The sequence below is a fragment of the Cavia porcellus genome, unplaced genomic scaffold (genome assembly GCF_034190915.1).
Source record: "Cavia porcellus strain 051 isolate PalLab524CR breed Dunkin Hartley unplaced genomic scaffold, mCavPor4.1 scaffold_11, whole genome shotgun sequence".
In the NCBI taxonomy this organism is placed as follows: Eukaryota; Metazoa; Chordata; class Mammalia; order Rodentia; family Caviidae; genus Cavia; species Cavia porcellus.
This window is the reverse complement of record NW_026947494.1, coordinates 44,288,020-44,309,852: the sequence shown is the minus strand read 5'-3', so window position 1 is coordinate 44,309,852 and position 21,833 is coordinate 44,288,020. Positions and strand designations below refer to the sequence as shown.

Sequence of the window (21,833 nt, the reverse complement as noted above, 5' to 3'; positions counted from 1 at the left end):
TTCATGCCCTTGCATATGACATCAAAAGCACTAGCAAAGAAAAAATGATAAATTAGACTATATCAAAATTAAAAACTTGCCAAGTGTGGTGGCACATGCCTGTAATTCTAGCACTCAAGAAGCTGAGGCAGGAGGACTGTTGCAAGTTCCAGGCCGGCCTGGGCTCCATAGTGAGACCCTGTCTCAAAAAGACAAAAAAAAAAAAAAGGCCTGGCATTGTGGCATATGCCTGTAATCGCAGCACTCAGGAGGCTGAGGCAGGGAGACTGTTGTGAGTTTAAGACCAGCCTGGGCTACAAAATGAGCTCAAGGCCAACCTGAGCTGCATAGTGAGACACTGTCTCTAAAAATATTAATTAATTAAATAAGTTTAAAAAAAAAAAAAACTTGCACCTTAGAGGCCACTATAGAGTGACCCCAGTACCCAAAACAAAAGCAGAAGGAAAAGAGACAGAGGAAGGTAAGAACGTATGAAATCAGAGGGAGAAAGAGAGTAATAGAATGAGAGAAAACACTTTTCAAACATAGGTGTGATAAGGGTTTAACAACCACAATATATAAAGAAATACTACATAGCAGTGTCAATAGCAAAAGATATCTTAACAATGACATTTGAATAGACATTTCTCCAAAACAACTTATACATGAAAAGATATTCTACATCATTCAGTCAGCAGGGAAATACAAATCAAAGCTATGGTGAGGGGCTGGGGATGTAGCTCAATGGCACAAGCACCTGCCTAGCAAGCATGAGGTTGTAAGTTTGATTCTCGGTACAAAAAACAAAGCTAAAGTGAGGCAGGCCTGGTGGTACATGCCTGTAATCCCATCATTCTGGGAGGTTGAGGCAGGAGGATCACCAAATTCAAGCCTAGCCAAGGCAGTTTAGGAAGACCCCATCTCAAAACAATAACTGAAAATCAAAATTAATTAACAATTAGAAGGTGAAAAAAATTAAATATCCTGTGTGATGTGGTGGTGCACGCCTGTGATCTCAGCACTGGGAGGCTGAGGCAAGAGGATCATTGTGAGTTCTAGACCAGCTTTGGCTACAAAGTGAATTCAAGGCCAGCCCGAACTGCATAGCAAGAACCTGTCTCAAAAAGACAAATAAATAAATACATAAAACTAAAATAAAATATCATTTACAATATTGTTTTTAAAAATCCCACTAGTACCTAGGAATAAATTTAATGAAAGAAGGGGAATATTGGGCCACGAATTTAGCTCACAGCATAAGCGCCTGCCTAGCAAGGATGTGGTAGTGAGTTCCATCCTAGATACCAAAAAAAAAAAAAAAAAAAAAAGAAAGAAAGAAAGAAAAAAAGATGGGGAAAGTTGATATTGAAAACTATCAAACTACAGGTGCATGCCTGTAACCCCAAGCAGTTGGGAGGCTGAGGCAAGATCATTGCGAATTCAAGGCCAGCCTGGGCTACATGACCCTCTCAAAAAATAACAACAACAAAAAAAGAAATTAAAAAAACAATAAATGAGAGATGTTGTCTCTTGAAGAAGCCACGCCCTTTTTTTCATTAGTCAGCGGGGACAGGAAAAATTTTCCAGCATCATCTACAAACAGATCATTAAGTAATTTAGAAAAGTAATTTATATCTGCTTACTAAGGGTCCTTAATGAAATATTTTAAATTAAATATTGACATCCATGTTTTGTTAATTTTATTAACCAGAAGATGCTCAGGTTCAAATAATCTGAGTTATTTGAAAACCATTGTATTATTCAGGGGCCTGTCATTCATTTATACTGCTAGCCCCCAAATGAGTGAAAGTTTGTATCTCTACCATCAAAGAGGATTTAGGGGCTTATGGCTTTCGAGGCACACATCACCCAAAGCTAAGCCTGAGAAAGTAGAATGGCCAGCAGGAGCGTGCTCCAGAAGGCAGCCAGGCTACCTGAGAACTTGGCTGAGCCCGAGATGGCCAGGGACTCCAGTGCGGGCAGGGCGAGCAACAGCTCCTGCTCCGTGGCGCTCAGCCACTCGTCGATGCACAGGGTGACCTTGGTGACCGCGGCCCTGCTGGGCTCCAGCGCGGACCAGATGCTCTCCAAGAAGCCGCTGCTCTTCTCCACGTGGAGCTCAACGTGCTGGGCGGCGTCGAAGGCGGCCGTGAGCGCCTGGAGCACCGCGGGACTGGCGGCGCCCTGGTAGGCGGCGCGCAGCTGCAGCAGCGGGAGCTGGTGTGGCCTGGGGGAGAGCCGCCAGTAGCCGCTGGAGAGGACCAGCGGCGGCTGCAGCTGGAGCCGCTGGTAACTCCGGATGTTCTCCTCTTTCAGCGCCAAGTCCTGCTCCCATTGCTGGAGAGTCTCAAAGGCCGAAGCATAGTCCTCATCTATTGTTGGCATCTGGGACCTGTCAAAACATCTTTCCAAGATTTCACTGTCTGGTCTGCATCTCTGCTTGCTGCCTATTAGAAAGACCGTGATACTTCTCAGCACTTGGAGACTTTCTGGGTAATCAAAGAAGTACTGTGAGTTAAGTACTCTCAACGGCAGAGATCTCCCTTGAAGGAATTTCAAAATAAATGGAGCACATACAGCAACAGTACTGCTTTGATAAGCAATGCTCAAGGCAAAATCCAGTAAAAATTCTGATAGCAGCAACAAGCACTGCTCTGGACACAACTGCCACAATGACCTGAACATTTGTGCATCCAGGCTCATTTCCTCTTCCTGCTTTGAGGGGTCACTGTTTGGGGGCGGATGTCCCAGTGACTCTTTACTTGCTAAATGGAGCAAATGAGATACCATCTTTGGCCCCACTTTTGTTGAAGGGTAGCTGGAGACATACTTTAAAAAATCGTGATAGGAACACACAGCCAGCAGGGGTGAGTTAATTTGTTTCAAATAATAAAGTCCCAAATCTTGATCTTCATTCCTGTCTGAATCCAGCAGTTCGCTCAACCTCTTTCCAGCAAGAAATTTTTGAAATGCAGGATTTAAAAACTGATAGACTGGTCTCAGCCTCTGGGCTGTGAACCTACTCATCAAGTACATGCTGAGATCCTCGTCTTCATCGACCCCTGCTTCTGCAAGGTCATCGTCACTAAACTCGAAACGAGATGAGAAAAACCCTTTCAGGGCCAGATTCCCACAGGAGGACACAGTGGCTCTGAAAAGCTCAGCCTGAGTTTTGTGCTTTAAGAAAAGGCATTCCATATAGGCCTTGAAAACAGCCACGTGGTCGAGAGACTGAGTGAAAGGGTACCTCAACCAGTAAGCACAGAGTGCCACCGCAAAGAGAGGGGTTTTGTAAATCCCCTGGATGTGCGGGTTCTTTCCAAAACACACCAGGAGCTTCCGCAGCTGGGGCTGGTGGCCTGGAAAAAGCCGCCGTAATACAGAGAAGGTGCTGTAAAAGGGGAACTCCCTGATCTCCAGAACTGTATCTAGGTGTTGACGGATGTCCCTGCCCCGGTTTGTATGGACAGCAATTAGTCGGCAGCACCTGGACAAGTGGCTTCTGTGGATCAGTGTTTCCATGACGAGGGACCCTGAGGCCCTCGCTCTGTAGTCATCCAGCAGGAATAAGACCTGGTTCCCTAACTGCCGTGTCATGTGCCGCAGGCTTGTCTCACTTACTGTGCCTTCTGTTGCTAGGAGTTGGTCACAGATGACCTGGGCCAGCCCTTGGTCTGGGCTGATGGAATCCAGGGACAGATAGAAGACCAGCTGGAACCTGTTCAGCAGGGGACAGCACCCGGATGCCCAGAGAAAGGCGATCTTTTTTAGGAGGACCGTCTTCCCACTGCCAGCTTCACCCTCCACACTCATGACAGAGTTCAAGTTGGCCAAGACCTCGGGCAACGTCAGGGGCTCCTGCACAGGACTGCTGACATGCTTGGCCGTGAGGGCCAGGTCGCACCCCAGCAGATGGTCAGAGGGGAGGTCAGAAGGGCTCTCAAGCAGTGACAAGTGGCGGAAACGGGCACTGGTGTAGATGGCTCTCAGCTGCTCACTCAGACTCTTTGCCTCTGCAAACCATGGAGCTTCCTGCTGGGCCACCTCTGTGGAGAGAAGGAAGCGGGGGTGGATTCATAGCCACTTTTCTCTCAATCCCAGTCCTGTACTCTTCTTGCCCTACCATGATGCCTGTCCACCATGAGTGGATTAGGACCTTCTATGGCCATGTGTGTTCTCCCTGCTTTTCCCACAAAATCATAAAGTGGGGAGCATATGCCCATGCACCCTCCTTGACCCCAGAACTCAGGCAGAATGTGTCTTTCTTAGGAACACCAAGGGATCGCTCACTTAAGAGTCTCAGGGAAGTAGCCTGCTGCACGATTTGTGTCCCAGGCGGTGAGGCCTCTGGCTCCATCTGGAGAGCCCATAGCACCCAGCTTTCACACACAGAGCTGTGCTCTCTATTCTGGTGCCTCTCCTCCAGGAACTCTTGGAATGATTATAAATATTTTTCTTTTCAAATTCCTACCTACAAACATATTTACACACATACAAACCCACTGGCCAACTCCCAAATTCTTACCTGGCATTAAAGAACTTGCTGTTGTGGGATCTTCGAGCTTGCTTTCACCTGTGGTCTCCTTTAAAAAATAAAATTCTCTATTAAATCAAAATCTGCCTAAGAGAGGGAGAAAATCATACCATCTTTGGGAAAAAACAAACATCCTTTAAACATAGTCTGCCCTTGGGTATTTATGCTGACTTGAGGGAGAGGAATGTTGGAAGTAGATCATCTGCAAGGGTGTGCTTGTTCCAGTCTGATACACAGGAGGTGCAGCCCAGTGAGCGCGGTCCAGGGAATCAGAACCGCAGTCTAGAGCAAGCAGGCCCTGAGAAAAGCATCATGTATAGCCTCTGTCCTTAGTTTCCTGCCACATGCTTGTTATCACACACCTGGGATGCAGAAAAGTTGTGTTTTCTCCTTTAAACACTAAGCTATCTACATGCCCCCACACTTTCGTCTTCCATGTCATCCTTTTCTCTTTTTTATGTTGAACATGTAATGCACAGGCATACAGGATGAGGGCTGAGAGAGGCACATCTCACAGTGTCATAAAAACCAGCTGCCACTTAGGACCCACTCAATATCTCCATATCGTTTTTTAAAGATTAGGTGTTGCGTGTGCTGTGGTTTGGATCTAAAATGCCTCCCACCAGTCTCATGTTCAGAGGTGGGCCTGGCTGGAGGGGCAGGTCCCTGTTGACATAACCCAAAAGGTGTATTCTTTTGTTGTTGTGTTTGTTTTTTGTATTATGAGACAGGGTCTCACTCTGTAGTTCAGACTGGCCTTGAACTCACTATGCAGCCCAGGCTGGTCTTCAATTCACAGTGATCCTCCTGCCTCAGGTTCCTGAGTGCTAGGATTACAGGCATGCTCCACTATGCCTGTTGACATGCCACTTCTGCCTTGGAGCCAGCAGAATATGCACGGAACCCACTGAAACTGTGACTGAAAATGAATCTCCCCTTTTTTAAACTGCAGGGGTCAAGAATTTTGTTCTAATGATGGAAAAGTGACTGCTACAGTATGTTTTGTTTTGTTTGCCATAACGGATAGAACTCAGGGCCTCAAACATACTGAGAAAGTGCTGGACCACCAGCATACAGCCCTATCCTTTTTTTTTCACTTTGAAGCAGGGCCTTGCTGAATTACCCAGTGTGTTCTCAAACCCTTGATCCTCTCAACTCAGCTCCTAAATAGCTGAAATTACATGTCTGCTGCCATACCTAACTCCGATGGATTTCTAAAATTCACAAATATAAAAGATGTACCAAGTGAAGAGAATGTTGCTTTGTTTTCTTGTTTTGGATGACAAACATATCTACCACACAGCCTTAAAATAGGGTGGCGTGCATATATTTATCAAATTGATAGTGGCTGAAATCTCAGAGAACTATTAGGATTTCTCAGTTTAAAGGGGTCAGTCTAGTATCTGGTCATTTCCTTTTATTATTTTTTTATTTTTTTAAAATCCATTTTGCTTGAGAATAAAAAGAAAGAGAAGAGGAAGAAGAAGGAGGAAGAAGAGGAAAGAAGAAAAGAGGAGGAAAACTACAACAAAATTTCAAAACATCAATCAGGGGACAACAATAGTACATATACTGCACACTCTCATCCCTAAATCATTCATAACTCATTAAAGATACATCTTCCCAGCCCTGAAAAAGGCCAAAGAGGAAGTTTGACCTTACTGGCCTCTAAATAAACATCAAAGACGGGATCCGTGTAGCCTGATGCTGTTCAATTCTAAATGTTCAGGCCTCAATGCCAAATTCCCTGAGCACTCATTCAGGAAGCCAGGAATCACATCTTCTCGATACTTCATGGTAACCCCCGCTGCACTTTGTACACAGAAGGTGCTTGGTAGATATCTGGAGAATTTATGTGTTTACTTACTTACACCGAGTGATCCCTGATCAAAGCAGTTTTCAATCACCCAGTCACATACCATTATCTCAGGGAGTTCACCACAGCCCTTGAGGTCTCGAATCACTTCTGCAGAGGACTTCATATTTTGGAGAAATGGACAACTAAACATGGAAGTTAAAAAAAGTATAAAAAAGTATGCAATTAAACACTTGCACTATAAAACACTGAGTTTTCATGACAACCAGTAAGTCTAAAACCAGCATCTTCAGTGACTCTGTCAGTGTCACTGTCACACAGGGTGTTTAGATGTGGCTCTGAGCAACAGGAGTGTGTGGGGTTGTGATGTGGGGTGATGCTGCCCAGGGCTGATGAAGGTGTGCGTGTGTAACTCTTGTCCAGGAAGCCTGCCATAATGAACTAAAGAAGCAAAAATAGAGAAGACTCCATCTGTGCACCCTGGAACAAAACAGGACATTAGTGGAAAAACTGGAAAAACACTAAGTCGGGAATTTAATTATTAGTAATATAGATTTTTTTTAAAAGACAGGGTCTTTTATGTAGCTGGCCTTCAACTCATTTATGTAGCCCATGGTGGCCACGAACTCACAATGATCCTCCTGCCTCAGCCTCCCGAGGGCTGGGATTACAGGCATGTGCCACCACACCCAGCTAGTAACTCTCAATTTAGAGAAATGCACCATGGTAGTATAATATTGGCACTGGAGGAAACTAGGCAAGGTCATATACAGAAAGTATTGTACTTTTTCTATAAGTCTAAGCTATGCTCAAACTAAGAGTTAATTTTTGACAACTCCATCAATATCAAAACCAAAGAATGGCTACAAACATACTCCCTGAAACTATTTGCCAGACACCACAAAATCAGGACACAAGTTTCCTCTAAACTCAGGGATGTGGTGCATGAGGATCCAGAAGTCACTGTTCACGCAGACGGGAAGTACAGAGGTGAGCAGGGATGGTGACAGGGAACGACCCGGAGGATCACAGAGCAGGGGCTGAAGCACGAGTACACTTCCCTTCTGTTTTCCTTTGCTTTGTTGGAGAAACCTATTTCCCACATCTAAGAAAGGCCACGTGAAAAGTCAGGCCCTGGAGAGGCATACCGGAATAGAGCCTTAGGTACAGAAAGCAAAAAGTAGGACCCTTCATGTTTCTGTCCAAAGTCAGCCCTGTGAAGTCCCATCAAGTAAAAGAACTATGAGAGAAAGTACAATAAAAACCTTTTCCTAAAAATAAAAGCCAGTGAAGAGGCAAGTGTGTTGATGCACACCTCTAATCCCAGCAATGTGGGTGGTTGAGGCGGGAGAAACACAAATGCAAGCCCAGCCAGGGTGACCTAGCAAGACCTCGTGTCAAAGTAAAACATGAAAAGAGCTGGGGGTGTAGGTCAGTGCGAAAGCCCTGGGTTCAATCCCCCCAAAAGCAATGAAGTGAGTTGCCAGCAGAAGCATACAGGAAGTGTGCCACCGGTAATGTTCAAGGAAGCGCTTCAGTTAGAAGGAAGAGGACGTCACACAAAAACCTGGCTGATTTATTTGAGAGGACATTGAAACATCTAGGAGAATTTGAAGATGATTAGTGCTAAGTGCAAAAAGACCTAAAAAGAGGAAATAGTTGTTGATGAGGATATAAAGAATTTAGAACCTTCATACTTTTCTAGTGAAAACTTGAAATGGTGGAAAAGTTTCATAAAACATTAAACTCAGAATTACCATTATAATCAAGCAATTCCACTACTGTATACTCAAAAGCATTGAATACAAGTACTTAAGCAGATACTTGTAATCAACACTATTCACAATATCCAAAAGGCAGAAATAACCAAATGTCCATGAATGAGTGGAGAAACAAAATATAGTGTATTCATATGGAATATTATTCAACCAAAAAAGAATGAAATGCTGATATATGCTATGACTGAGATAAGCCTCAAAATGAAATACTAAGTGAAAGAAGCCAGACACATAATATCATATCGTATGCTTGCATTCATGTGAAATATCCAGTATGGGACAATCCACAGACATGAAGCAGATTAGTGTTTGCTACAGGCGAGGTAGGCCCGGACAGGTGTGGAAGGGTAAGAAGTGGCTGGCTAATTGTTTTGGAGTGATGAAAATGTTTGGACTTAAGTGGATAAGGCACACCATTGCGAATGTGAACACCAACGAACTGTGCACTTTAAAGTGGTTAATAAAGAAGTATATTTCCTACAAAATAAAAAGATGGACAGGAAGACGAGTAACCGTTTACTACAAGCTTCAACTCTTCATAGCACTGGTGTGGTTACAATAGCATTAACATGAAAGGAAAAATAACTAACTGAAACCCAGACAGAGCTATGATGAGAGGGCAGCTGGACAAGACAAGGGGACAAAGAGATAAAGATGCACCCTTCACAGTATGAAGCACAGGAGTGGGTAAGACTTGGTTCACAGCTAAAACAGGGTGACAGAAAAACTGCGGACACATGAAGTCACGGGCCCTAGACAGCCACTGTGCTCACCTGGGGAAGTATTTGGTATGATCTGCCAAGGGGTCATCCCCTTCCTGCCAGTTTTTCATGCATCCTCCACAGGAAAAGCACTGTACCTCATCCTCCACCCCTGTGCGGAAGGAGAGCTGATTAGCATTTGAGGCACGTGCCTTCATTGACTGACATGCTGGTCACAACCACTAGGCCTTTATTAGACAGTGGGCTGTGTAAGGCTGTTGGTCCAGGATGGTGTCATCAGCATGGTCACCCAATGCGTTCCGTACTGTATGTTTTAATAAACACTCTTGCCCTGCCTGCCACCCAGGCAATGGAGAGATTTGCAGCCAGCACCTAGAAGAGACGCTCCATGGGGAAGAGAGTTTTGACTATCCTTCACTCTAACAAATCTCATGAGCTCAAGAGAGTTCCTAACATTTCTTTGGCAATCGGTATTTTTGTTTTGTTTTGTTTTCTGGTGTACCAGGACTCAAACTCAGGACCTTTCGTTTGACAGGCAGGTGCTTATGTCACTGAGCTATATCCCTAGCCTGGGATTATTTAATGAATAAGTCAGAGAAAACAGATCTGGAACACAGGGAAATAAAAACACAATAAGCAAATGCAACACATATCAGCAACTTCATGCAGAATCACTTGCTCTTACCACACCATTGCGGCATTTATTCCCCGGACACAGGACCAAGCCCCTTGTGGGCTGTATTTCTTGGAGGGAAGCCACTGTTTGGTTCTTCAAGACCCCAAATTGGAACCCATCATCTTCCTCCCACACTTGGACCCTGGAAGTTCTGAACAGCTGGGACAAAGCCCTGCTTTGTGTCTGGACAAAAATTATGAGGTCCTGGAGCATTCAGGACCCTAAAGATGTCAGACATACAATGTGTGAGGAGAGGATGAACACTCAGGAAAGGGACCTGGAGAAAGCCTGCGGCACACAAAATGAGCAGCCAGCGCGTGCAGCAAGGGCAGAGTGCTCACTCTCCAAAGGCTGGAGATTGTGAGCCATTAAGATTTGTAGGCCAATCAAGTATGTTTGTGAGGGTCAGGGATAGAGCTCAGTGGCACAAGATCCTGAGTTCAATTCCCAGTACAAAAAAAAAAAGTCTGTTAACGTCAGAGCTGCACTCTCCAATCCAGACCTGCTCTGGTGTGTCTGCTAGCTCCATGATTTCCCCACCAGAGGGCTCGTGGTATCTCAGGGTGCATCTGGTACCTAGGGAGGCATGCCATGCCCTCCCTGTTCCCTTCAGGCAGAGACCTTGCAGAGGGGACAGGCTTTGGGGATGAACAGTAGAGCAGCCACTCTTAGTACAGAGAACTGATGGAAGGTGTTGTGTGCTTCAGAATCATGAGCATGAATTCTGTGCTGAGTGGCTGAGCTGGAGGTCAGGGAACTCCTTGGGATTAGAGCAAAGCCAGTCCCAGGAACCTGGAATGCCAGAGGCAGACCATGGAAACATGGTGTCTTCTAGCTCAGTGACATATCAGCAGGTATCCGCCTTGGTTTCCTCCCTGTTATACAGCACAGAAGCTCTGAGGATGTGTCACTTTCAGTGTTCTCAGCAAAACACTGAGACTTTGCACTTTTGGCCCCCTTGTGGCCTTTCCCCTTTATACCATGTACAAATAAAGACTCAGATGTGCTGAGTTGTCACTGCCTCTCCATCAGAGAAGCCAGGTCCCACCCAGTCCCAGCTCTTGTCTAGGTGTCTTGTGTTTTCGTAATCTCCTGTCATTTCCTCTTAGGACCCTGCTGGCTGTGCAGGCCTAGGCAGAAATCACTGACTTTCTCCTCTGAACTGAATGTGGCAAAGACTGCTATCCACACCTCCCGGTCTCTCCCATTCTTCCACAGCAACAGAAGCCTCAATCTCAACAGGGCACATCACCACCCAGGGAAAACGTGAGGTTTTCCAGTTCACCTTTTCTTTTTCTTTACTTGTTTTTAGACAGGATCTTGTCATGTAGTTCAGGCTGGCCTTGAACTCACTATGTAAACTCAGAGTCATGGCAGTTCTCCTGCCTCAGCCTCCTGAGTGCTGGGATTACAGGTGTGTGCCACCACATCCAGCTTCCAGCTCTGATTTATAGGTGCATAAGGCCACTTAATTAAACTGTAGTTAAGGAAATATAAACAGAAATGTGACTTTTAAGGCAGAAGTATGGGACAAGGAGCAGGGAGAATATTATATAGAAAGGAAATGACTTGATAATCATCACAAAAGATGTCATGTACTTAGTGTTCATCTAGGTTAGGCTTTCAAGTCTGGAGTTTCATGTCTAAGGGGGAGGGCATTGTGAGAAACAGGGCTAGTCTTTTCTGTCAAAGCACAAGGCCAAAACAACTCCATTTGGGGTTTAAATGTTCTGGCATCTACTCAACTCCCCCCCCCCATTAATCTCCTGAGCTCTAAGAAACGGTGACTACCTACCTTCTCCCCAAACACAGCTGGTTTCCAAAATGAGAACCAAGGACTTGCAGCCCAAACCCCACACCTGTTCTCTCTGACTTACTGGGAGCACACCCTCAACCCCCACCTGAATTAGTCAACTAAGAGAAGTAAGTTCAGCCACTAAATGCGAAGGCCAGCTGCTTCTGCTGCCTTCAGGAGAAAACGGATGGCCTTCCTTTGTCCTGTGCACCTGGTACCGCGTGCTTGCAGCCTCCTGCAGAAGTAGAGAAAAACCTTGTCGAGATCACTTGCCTCGCGTCAGTGCATTCTTTCCAGCCCTGATAATTGAGTCTGAGGCTTATTTTCAGCCACATAGAGAATAGAGAGGAGACTTAAAAGGGACACCAAAGGACTGATAAAAAGAGGGAAGCTTGTGGACTCTAGATCAACGCAGTGCAGGACTCCTAACTCCACATGGGGTCTGAATGGCCAAGCAGGTAGGTTGGCGAGAGGTGCTGCTCACCTCTGTAGAAGAGGCCTGCTTTGACCAGGGCTGCCACTGCTACTGGGGACTTTCCGGGCCAGCTCTTAAAAGTGTCCCGTCGGAGCTCCTCATTGGCGAAGACGCTGTCGTTGTCATAAGCTTGAAAGAAATCAGCAGGGGACAGCGGTGAGTGTTACTGGGCTACAGTGCAGGTTCCCTCTGAATTTACAGACATCAACCCAAGATACCAAGCTGTTCTCAGGATAACAGCATGAGAAGCGGGAAAGGATGCGGCTGAAGTGAGATTAGCCAAGTGCTAGCACCGTGGAAGTTGTTTTGGATGTTTGGTGTGCATATTCTAGTACCCTAGTTCTGGATATGTCTGAAATGTGCCATAATGAAGCACATCTTGAAATTACTGCCTTACCATCTAGCACCAGAATAAAACAAGGAAAAGCTAGAGGAAATTCTATCCTTCGAAGGTCAGTGTCATGACTGAGATAGAGGATTTTTCCCCAGAAGTGCCCTTAAGAAAGGCAGTAGGGCCTCCTGTGAATCAGCAGAGGCCATGCTGGGTCTGGCAGGAGCACATCAAGAAGCAACCAGTTTGCCCTTCCTGTAAGCCATGCAAACCGTGCGGGGCCCAGGAAGAGAGACGCCCGATTGCCCCTCCTGTGAGTCAACTAGCACGTGGGCTGAGAATCAAGAAGCGCCCCCACCATAAGCCAGAGACTGGTTCAGCGACAGGCTGAGCTGATAGCAACTGAGGTACAAAAACAACCGAATGCTGGTATGGTTTGATTGACCGTGCAGGCCTGGGGCCATCAGTCTGAGCATCTATTAAGAGGTAACAGTATGCAATATAGCAAATATGGGGGATTTCCTTCTCTCTTGTTTTTAAAATCCAATATTGTTCTCATTGCTTTGTTTTGTTCTGGTTTATTTTATGTTTTATTCAATGTTCTGCTTTGATTGGTTTTATTTGACTTTGTTTTGTTTTATTTGAATTTACCATGTCTGATGGAATGGACAACTACTGTGAAGATAACAAGATACACTAGGGTTGCCATTGTTGACTTCATATTATCCTGGTGTGAAGTTCTCCATTACTTTCACTGCTTTTTTTTATTTGTTTTATTTTGTTTTGTTTGGTTTTGTTGGGTTTTATTCCCATGAAATAAGAATAAAAGAAAGGCAGCTGGGTTCCTGCTTCTCTGGGTGTCACCATGGGGGGCTCCCACAGGCTGCTCCCTTGGGCTGGCCTGGGCTTCAGGGCTGTGGCATCAGGTAGCCCGAGATGGAAGCTCTCTTGCCATCGCCTCACTATTCCCTTCTGTTCTGTTTGGGGCAGACTCCTGCTCCGTAGCTCTCAGGCTGACCTTGAGCTCTCGGTCCTCCGGCCTCAGCTTTCTGAGTGCTGGGATCGCAGGCACATGCTAGATATTTCACAGCTAATGTGAACATTCATTCATCTCTTGCCATGCTGAGCCATTTGAGAATGTTTTCAAAACACTTTATTCAGGAACTTCAGTTTTTTTAGGGAAAGGGTTAGTGGAGGAATCAACCGTAACGTATTTTCCTGGGCTCATCCTTACTAAAAACTGAGTCACTCCGTGAGAGCAAATAGCTCTTATGAAAGTGATTTCTGAAAAGAATTATGGTGCTGTAAAGTAAGGTGCAAGATGGAAGTGTTAGAAAGCAAACGACGGGAGCAGGCCGAGAGTCCCCACACTCTGGGGACAGGCAGTCCAACTCTCCCTGGGCCACTTAGCAGCTTCCACGGCCCTGTCCCAAAACATAAAAAGGCTGGTGGCTGTAGCTTTGGGTTCAGTCCTCAGTACCAAACAAGAACATGGAACACAATGGGGAGCAAGAAAGCAAAAGAAGAAATAAACAAGCAAAGCCTTTGGAATACACCTGGCTTTTTACCTGATGCCATAGGTAATTCTCTTTTGACCCAGGAATTCACAAAATGTTCTCCCTGAGGAAAAATAAATATATATTACTAATTGTTTAGCTTATTTGATACACACCTATCTAGGAATAAGACCTGAAACCATTCCTCTCCTGCCATGAAGAGTTTCGTTACGCAGAATGGCAGAGTTGTTAAAGAAGCATATCCTTAATTGAATTAGGGAATTTTAAAAATTTTTTGAACTCGAAGTTGAACTCAGGCCTTTGCATTGAGTTATATTCCTTGCCCTTTTTAAAATTTTAAGACAAAGTTTATTAAATTTCTAGGCTAAGCTCAACTTTTGATCATCCTGCCTCAGCCTTCCAGAGTGCTGGGATTACAAATGCATGGCACCCAGCTAGAAAATGTTTTTAATGCAGTTTAAAACAGCAGCAGTGAAATGTGTACTGGAACTCAGGGGGAAACTTCCTGAAGGCCCCTTTTCACAGCTTACAAACAGAACTGCGTTTGATACCACAGAATTTTGATTAATTAAGAAAGATGTAACAAGGAAAGTGAACTCAGAAGAGTTATGCACTGAGCAACTAATCCCTCTGAGATAACTGCACCCAGATTTCTTCCTCCTCTACTTTCCATGCATGTTGTTGTTTTGTTCTATTTTTTTTTAAATTTTGAGACAGGGTCTCAAGTCCAAGCTAGCCTTGAATTGACTATATTGCACAGGCTGACCTCAAACAGTGATCCTCCTGCCTCAGCCTTCTGAGTGCCAGGATTCCAGGCATGTGCCACCATGCTTGGCATTCAGCCCATGCTCTTTACAGGGTTTTGGTCTTCTGATTCACATAGCAAATAAATCTTTGTAGTTTCAGCCAGTTTGACCTGGGTTTCTGCTCACTTCCTGTAACCCTGACTCCTGCAGGTTAAAGACCCAGCAGGAGCCCTCAGTGGTAGTGCTACCAGGCCAGGGCACCTTACTAGCAGCAGAGCGCTGGGAGCATGGCCTCAGCTGCAGAGTGATGATCAGAAGGGCAGGCAGAGCTGTCAAAGGCCAGCTTTCTCCAGTCCCTAGAAAAGGGACTACTAAGCGCTCTGGAGTAGCAAAAGAATGTAAAACATCATTTTCTTTTTTTAACTACTCTGCAGATGAAAAGCAGAAGAATCCAAAGAGAAAGGAAAGAAGAAAAAAACCCACAACATAAAAAGAATGCCTCTCCACTTAGGATTCAGGTACTAGGCAATCAAAAAAGACAGACTGCGGAAATAATTCTCATTTATAAGTTACCGTCACGCCAACAAATCCCTGGTAGCTTTGAATATACTGAGCAATTTCCTCTGAGGACTTCTTACTTTGAAGAAATTCACATCTGTAATTTAAAATGTAATTAAACTTTACACTGTGACATAAATGTTGTGGATCACATTAAACATAATGAACTGTTGAAGTCACCCTTCTATAAAACTGTCAAAATGTTTTACCACGAAACCTACTTTGAGAACTGTCACTGTTCTGATGAGTTACTGTTTATTCTTATCAGCAATAACATGTGTGGTTATTTAAAATTAAATCTTCAGATTATCTCTCCCCCAACTCACAAAACCAACCTATAATATCTATTGCTTCATAATTTATTCTATAGATTTTCAAACAAGCCCTTATCTAATTTGAGGCATTACAATGTTTTTGTTTGCATGTTTGTTTGTTTTTGCAGTGCTGGGAATTAAACCCAGGGCCTCCTGTATCTTAGACAAGCGCTGTACCACTGACCTACACATATCTCAGCCCCTTTTTGTCCTCCTTTGAGGTCAGGTCTTGCTGCATTGCCCAGGCAGGCCCTGAAACTCTGATCCTCCTGCATCAGCCACTCAAACAACTGGGATTACAAGTGTGCGCCACCACACCTAGTTATTCTAAAAGGCTTTGATACATCTGTTATAGTTCATGTTGCCTTTTCTACTTAGCTATCATAGTTACCCTCCCTTTTTGTTTGCCTGGCTGCCCAGTACAAGATGACTTACAGATGTAAACACCTGCCCAGTCCTTGTAGGGCTGATCCAGAATCTAACCAGCCACTTTCTCACAAGCAGTAGACAGAGGTTTGTTCAAGAAAAGAGAACCTGAACCTTTTCAAACAACTAATCCAAGGGTCAGGTTATTGGAACAGAGAAACTAGAGGAACACAGCCCACCCAGTGTAGTGGCGCACATCTGTAATCCCAGCAGTCAGGAGACTGAGACAAGAGGATCGCCATGAGTTTGAGGCCACCTAGGTTACACAGTGAGTCCAAGGCCAACTTCAACTACATAGTGGGACCCGTCTCAAAAAAAAAAAACAAAGTAGGAAATATTAACTCGTGCCACAGAAATACAGTCAGCCAAATCTAGAGAACAGGCAACTTTACATGGCAGAGAATTTAGATTCTTTCCTGAATTAATGGGTGGGGGAGATGGTGAAGGTGATGAATAAAAACTGCAAGAGAAAGAGGGAGGGTGACAGCGCTGGAGCTCTGACTCGGTTGGTATTTTTCAAGGAGACTTAGTGATATTGTAGTTATGGTTTTTAAGACATATTCTTAGAATTTAGCTATATACTAAAATATTAACATTATGAACTAGCTGGGGTTGGCTTTACAATAATCTGGCTAATATTAATTCCAGGGGGAGAAAGGTGGGCGACATATGATTTGGCCATGTGTTGAAACAAACATTCACTATATTATTCTCTCCAAAATTAAAGTTTAAAAATTTACTAAAATAATCTATAAACAAAGTCATGTAGAAGATACTAGTAATGATAGTATTAAAAATAGTCAAAATACAAAAAATAAATACATTTCATTCTCTCTTTCTCTCTTTTGAGACAGGGTCTCACTATGTAGCTAGGCTGGATTCAAACTCACAGTGATGTGCCTGCCTCAGCCTCCCAAGTGCTAGGACCACAGCCATGTATCACCACATCTGGCTAACATTTTTCTTTTCTAAGTAGGGAACTTAAAGACCACTGTAGTAATAAAAGCTGAGTTTCTGATAGAAAACATTTTCATTCAGTGCATTTTCACAAGTGTGTACAATGATTTATAATAATATTTTATTTTACTTTACTTTTAGATAGAGTCACTATGTTATTCAGGCTGGTCTTGAACTGAGTATGTCCAGCCAGGCTGGTCTTAAACTTAAGGCAATCCTCCTGCCTCAGCTTCCCAAGTGCTGAGATTACAGGCATGTGCTGCCACGCTTAGCTCTCAGTTTTGTTGTTGCTTTGCTGTGCTGGGAGGTTCTTTCTCTCTCTCTCTCTTTCTTTCTTTCTTTGAGACAAGGTCTTGCTACATAGTGCAGGCTGATCTTGAACTCACTATGTAGTCCAGACTGGCCTCAAACTTCAAACTTCTGGCAATCCTCCTGCCTTAGCTTCCTAACATGTGCTGCCGTGTCCAGCCGAGCTGTAATGTCTTACACATTTCACTTACTTTCTAACTTCCTTTTCAGTCACTGTTCATTAGGCCTATGCAAAGTATCTTCCTAATTAAGGTAAATCATGGAAACTTCTACCTGGCAAAACATACCTTGGTATTTGGCATAATAAAATAATGTTCAAAAACTGTTTAGGGTCACAAACTTCAAACTTCTCATGGTATAACTAGGCCTCTTCTACCTGGATAATTCTGGGGTGGTCCAATTTTGGAGAGGGAGTAATTCAACCTGAAGTGGATACTCCAGCAAGGTTCTTTGTCTTTGTCTCTATAGAAAACTAAAAAACGTAGAGGGGTGTGTTTCTACACACCTGTAATCACAGCTACTGAGGAGTCTGAAGCTGGAGGACTCCAAGTTTGATCCTGGCCTCAGCAACTTAGCAAGACCCTGTCTCAAAATTAAAATATAAAATGAAAGGTTCAGTGGTAGAGCATCCCCGGGGTTCAATCCCCAGCACTGCCAGATAAAACGAACAAAGCAAAATGAAACAAACAAAGGAAAAAAGCACAACACAAAAGCAGACCTGAGCAGTATTAGCAGAAAAACATGCAAGCTCTTACTTGGGAAACCACTTGGCATGTTCCTGCCAGGGATCGTCTCCTTCTTCCCAGTTTCCTAAGCATCCGCCGCAGGAGAAGCACTGCACGGTGTCCCTGTGACCTGTGGACACAGGACAGCGGCTCAGTGGGCCAGCAGCGGCCCTGAGGGGCCCCGGGAGGTGACAGCTCTCCTCAGGGCCCAGCTGCCCCGCATGCTGTTCCTCCAGGAGCGCTCGGCCACCCGGTCAGCCCTGCTGCGCCCCACGAGCCCCGGCATGTGCACATGCAGTCCACTGAGCTCCGCAGCTGCAAACCTTCGCTGTTAGTTTCTCCACAGCGATTCTGTAAAATGCAGGCCCTTTTTTTGATTCTTGGTGAAAACAAAAACTCAAAGGTCTCTGAGTCTTGATGAAAACAACTGTGACTTGGGAAAGAAAGGGGCAAATGGGTTGGCGCGGAATTGGAGTTCATCCGCGCCTCGCATGAAGCAGCCGCTCAGTAAGCCACAGTCACTCTTAGGAAGCCTCAGTCGCCTGTCAGCATCCATGGTGAGGCCAAGACATAAACACATAGGTGCTGGGACATAGCTCAGCGGCACATGCACCTGCCTGGCAAGTGTGACATTGTTTGATCCCCTGTACCGAGAGAGAGAGAGAGAGAGAGAGAGAGAGAGAGAGAGAGAGAGAGAGAGAGACAGAGACACGAGACAGACAGAGAGACAGACAGAGAGACAGAGACAGACAAAGAGACAGAGACACAGAGACACAAAGAGATTGATTTTTTAAAACACCTTCAAAAACTGTAGGAATTTTAAAAATCAAAGGAAGCTTATTTGAGAGCAGTGAAGAGCTCCTTATTCCTGAGGATACTGGGATTGAACAGCAGCATCAGAGCCTAAAGAACACAGTCTGTGTCACCTAAGGCCCCTATATATGGAAAGATCGTCCTCTGGTTTTATATAGCTTTGACGAATTAACACAAGGTGCACAAAAAAAATCAAGAAAAATTACTGAAGTGGAATTTTGGTGGGGTTTTTTCGCTTGTTTTTATTTTATTTATTTATTTAGTGAGTCAGGATCATGCTATGTAGTCCAGGCTGGCTTTTAACTCACTGTATAGCCCAGACTGGCTTAAAATTCTGGGCAATCCTCCTGTTTCAGCCTTGCAAGTGCCGGACTACAGGCCTGTACCACCACACTCTGCTTGAAGCAGAATTTTAACAAAATAGATTTTTGTCTAATACAACACATTAAAGAAGCAATGAAGGATTCACAAAGCAGCTCAAGAGCAACCAAAGCATGGAACCTCAAGTTAAAACTTAGGGAGAAGCCCTGTAGGAGATGATTTCAAGTTACCTGTAAAGACGAAGCCGGAAGCTGCGAGGCCCCGCGGGGACACTGCGTGGACGTAGAAGGGCCAGTTCTCGAAGGACGCGAGCCTGGCCTCCTGCTCGCGGTACCTCGCTCGGCCACCGCTGGGCTCCTTGCCTGGGGTCTTCACCCGCACGTCATACTTGCTGAAGTTACCCACGTCCCTGCCCAGCAGGAAGGGGCAGCCCGGGCGGAACTCCCTGTGGTGCTCCACGGGGACCTTCCTGCAGCTGCAGCCAAAGAGGATCAAGCTGCAGCAGAAGCACTGAACCCCGGACTTCACCCCGGTGAAGTAAAAGCCCGCTGCTGCCATGTCCTGCGGCGTCCAGGAGCTGTACGGGTGGTAGGTGGCGAAGGTCCTCAGCCGGCGGGCCTCGCTGCGCATCCGGGGGTTGAAGCTCTTGCGCATCCGCGCCCGCTCTCTGTGCTCCTTCTCCTCCCGCAGCTTCATGAAGGCCAAGGCGTCCACGCCCAGGAGCGCCGACATTTCCGGGGCCAGGCTGTAGTCAAACTGGGAGATCCTCTCCTCCGCCTCGCCCAGGGCGCTCATTTTCTGAAACAAGAGGGGTTAGCGTCCCTGTCAAGGAGGCACAAACGCAGGGGAAAGCGTGTGCTCCACAGCAACGGTTTGATGAAATTACTCATTTTTAAAACATTGTTCTCAGTGTCCACTTTCCAAGCCGTAGTGCTCTGTGCACAAGCTCAAGAGGCCCCATAATTATGGCTATAGATGCTATGCATTTCACTTTATAAACTACTTACCTAATCAAAAAATATAAAACATCATCATATTGATAAATACATAGCTCTATGTACTTTTGAATGGCTTCATGTAGGACACTTAGGTTGTTGCCATTTTTCTCTTCATCAACAAAGTTCAATATGCTTAGAACAAAGTCTTTGTTCTTAGTCTTTATTTCCCAGGCTACATTTCCCAAAGAATAATGACTGAGGCAGTCGCATGCTTTTTGGACTTCTGGAGTTTTTTGTACTGGGGATTGAACACAGGGTTTTTCATTGAGCTACATCCCAGGCTTTTTAATCTTTTTACTTTTGAGACAGGGTCTTGTTAAGTGGTTAAGTTGCCCAGGCCAGCCTTGAACCTGTGATCCTCCTGCCTCAGCCTCCCAGAGTGCTGGGATCACAGGTGTTCACTATCACCCCCAGCTTCTACCGTATTTTTTAATAAACAGTTTATCATACTAGAACATCTGCATCTACTATGTCCTTAATTAGGGCTGAATCTCTTGGCTGTTTCCTAAATATCTTGTACTGTTACCTATTGAATACATAGTTGGATAGGCTTAGATAATTCTAAAGTTCTCAGCTGAGTGTGGTAGCACATGCCTGTAATCCCCACACTCAGAGGGCTGAGGCAGGAGGGTTGCTGCGAGTTCCAGGCCATGAGTTCAAGGCCAGCCTTAACTACATAGTGAGACCCTGTCTCAAAAAAGACCAAAAAAAAAAAAAAAGGATTCTCATCTTACATCACTCATTAAAATCAGATGAAGACCAGATTTTCTGCATGAAATCTTTTCTTAAAGGGTTGGGCAAGGGATGTGTTAATTCAGATATCACATTCATTCTAACAATGTGTCAATGAAAGATGACACAACACTTACATAAAGTTTGCTCTTAAAATGTCCCACTTTGGGTCACTCCCTACTTTTTAAATCACAACTTTATTGAGATATAATCAACATACCATAAATCACCCATTTAAAATTTATTACTTTATAGAGCTGAACATAGTCGTAGCCTTGTGCAGTCATCACCACAATCAATTTTAAACTTATCACTCCCCAAAGAAATGCTGTGTTCATTAGCAGTAACTTCCTATGTTTCCTACACCCACCCAGCCCTATGCCAGGACTAATCTACTCTCTATATATTTATTTTGAGCCAGATGTGAGGGCACACACTTGCAATCCCAGCAGTGAGGGGGCTGAGGCAGAAGGATCACTACAAGTTCAAGGCCAGTGTGGTCTACATAACGAATGAGTTCAAAACAAGCCTGAACTACATGAGAGGCCCTACCTCAAAAAAAAGGAAATAAAAATTCAATAATAACAAGAAATATACTTATTGCCAACATTTCATATAAATCATACAACCTGTGGTCTTTGAGGGCTGGGGATGTAGCTCAATGGCACAGCGCCTGCCTGGTAAGCGCAAGGTGCTGAGTTTGATTCCTGATACCAGAAAAAAAAAGCACTTTGAAAACAACAATGCACAATATGGTTACCATTGTTAATCTCTATTGTGTCTTGAAATTCTCTATCATTTTTCTCTTAAACACTAATGTTTAAGTTGTTTTTCCTAAACAATTGATGTCTAGGCACATTCGTTTAACATTAAGGGTCAGCCCGGGGTCACACCTATTAGGTACTAGGGTAGCGTTCCTTTTCGTGGTCAAACCCTGCTCCGTTCTGTGGCTGTATTACAGTTCATCTCCCTACTTGTCCACACCGGGTTTGTTTACACTTGGGGTTGTGAACAGCGCTAAAGTGCACTCCGAGCACGTGTTTCCTGTGGAAATGTCTCGCTCCTGCAGCCACAGCGGCACTGTCCCATCACATTCACCAGATGGGCACCCCCTGACTTCTCATCAGCAGGCCTGCACTCAGCAATGCATTTGCATTCTGGTCCAAAATGCCAGTGAGGTTTTCCTGCCACTCTCAGGCTATTTTATCTTTACCAGTACAAAGGTCTTCAGGTCCCTGGCAAGGGTAGCACCAGAACTCACCAGCCTCTTCTTCACAGCAGATTGCTTTGAAGGGACAGATTTGTGTCATT

The 21,833-nt window shown here is 44.8% G+C and overlaps 1 protein-coding gene across 4 annotated transcripts in view; it reads right to left on the bottom strand.

The window, feature by feature from the left end:
• LOC100731744 (baculoviral IAP repeat-containing protein 1-like) overlaps positions 1-21,833 on the bottom strand; it is a 37,754-nt gene that overhangs the window by 10,049 nt on the left and 5,872 nt on the right. For all 4 annotated transcript variants that reach the window (XR_010050480.1, XR_010050479.1, XR_010050478.1 and 1 more), the window contains exons 2-10: positions 19,023-19,590; positions 17,689-17,788; positions 14,943-15,024; positions 13,675-13,726; positions 11,785-11,904; positions 8,881-8,980; positions 6,433-6,514; positions 4,505-4,562; positions 1,914-4,025 (exon numbers count right to left, since the gene is read on the bottom strand). Coding sequence is in view for 1 of the 4 variants with exons in the window: in XM_003470255.3 (XP_003470303.1) it covers positions 1,914-4,025; positions 4,505-4,562; positions 6,433-6,514; positions 8,881-8,980; positions 11,785-11,904; positions 13,675-13,726; positions 14,943-15,024; positions 17,689-17,788; positions 19,023-19,587 (3,271 nt within the window). In the remaining 3 variants the exon portion in view is untranslated. The remainder of the gene's footprint in view (positions 1-1,913; positions 4,026-4,504; positions 4,563-6,432; positions 6,515-8,880; positions 8,981-11,784; positions 11,905-13,674; positions 13,727-14,942; positions 15,025-17,688; positions 17,789-19,022; positions 19,591-21,833) is intronic.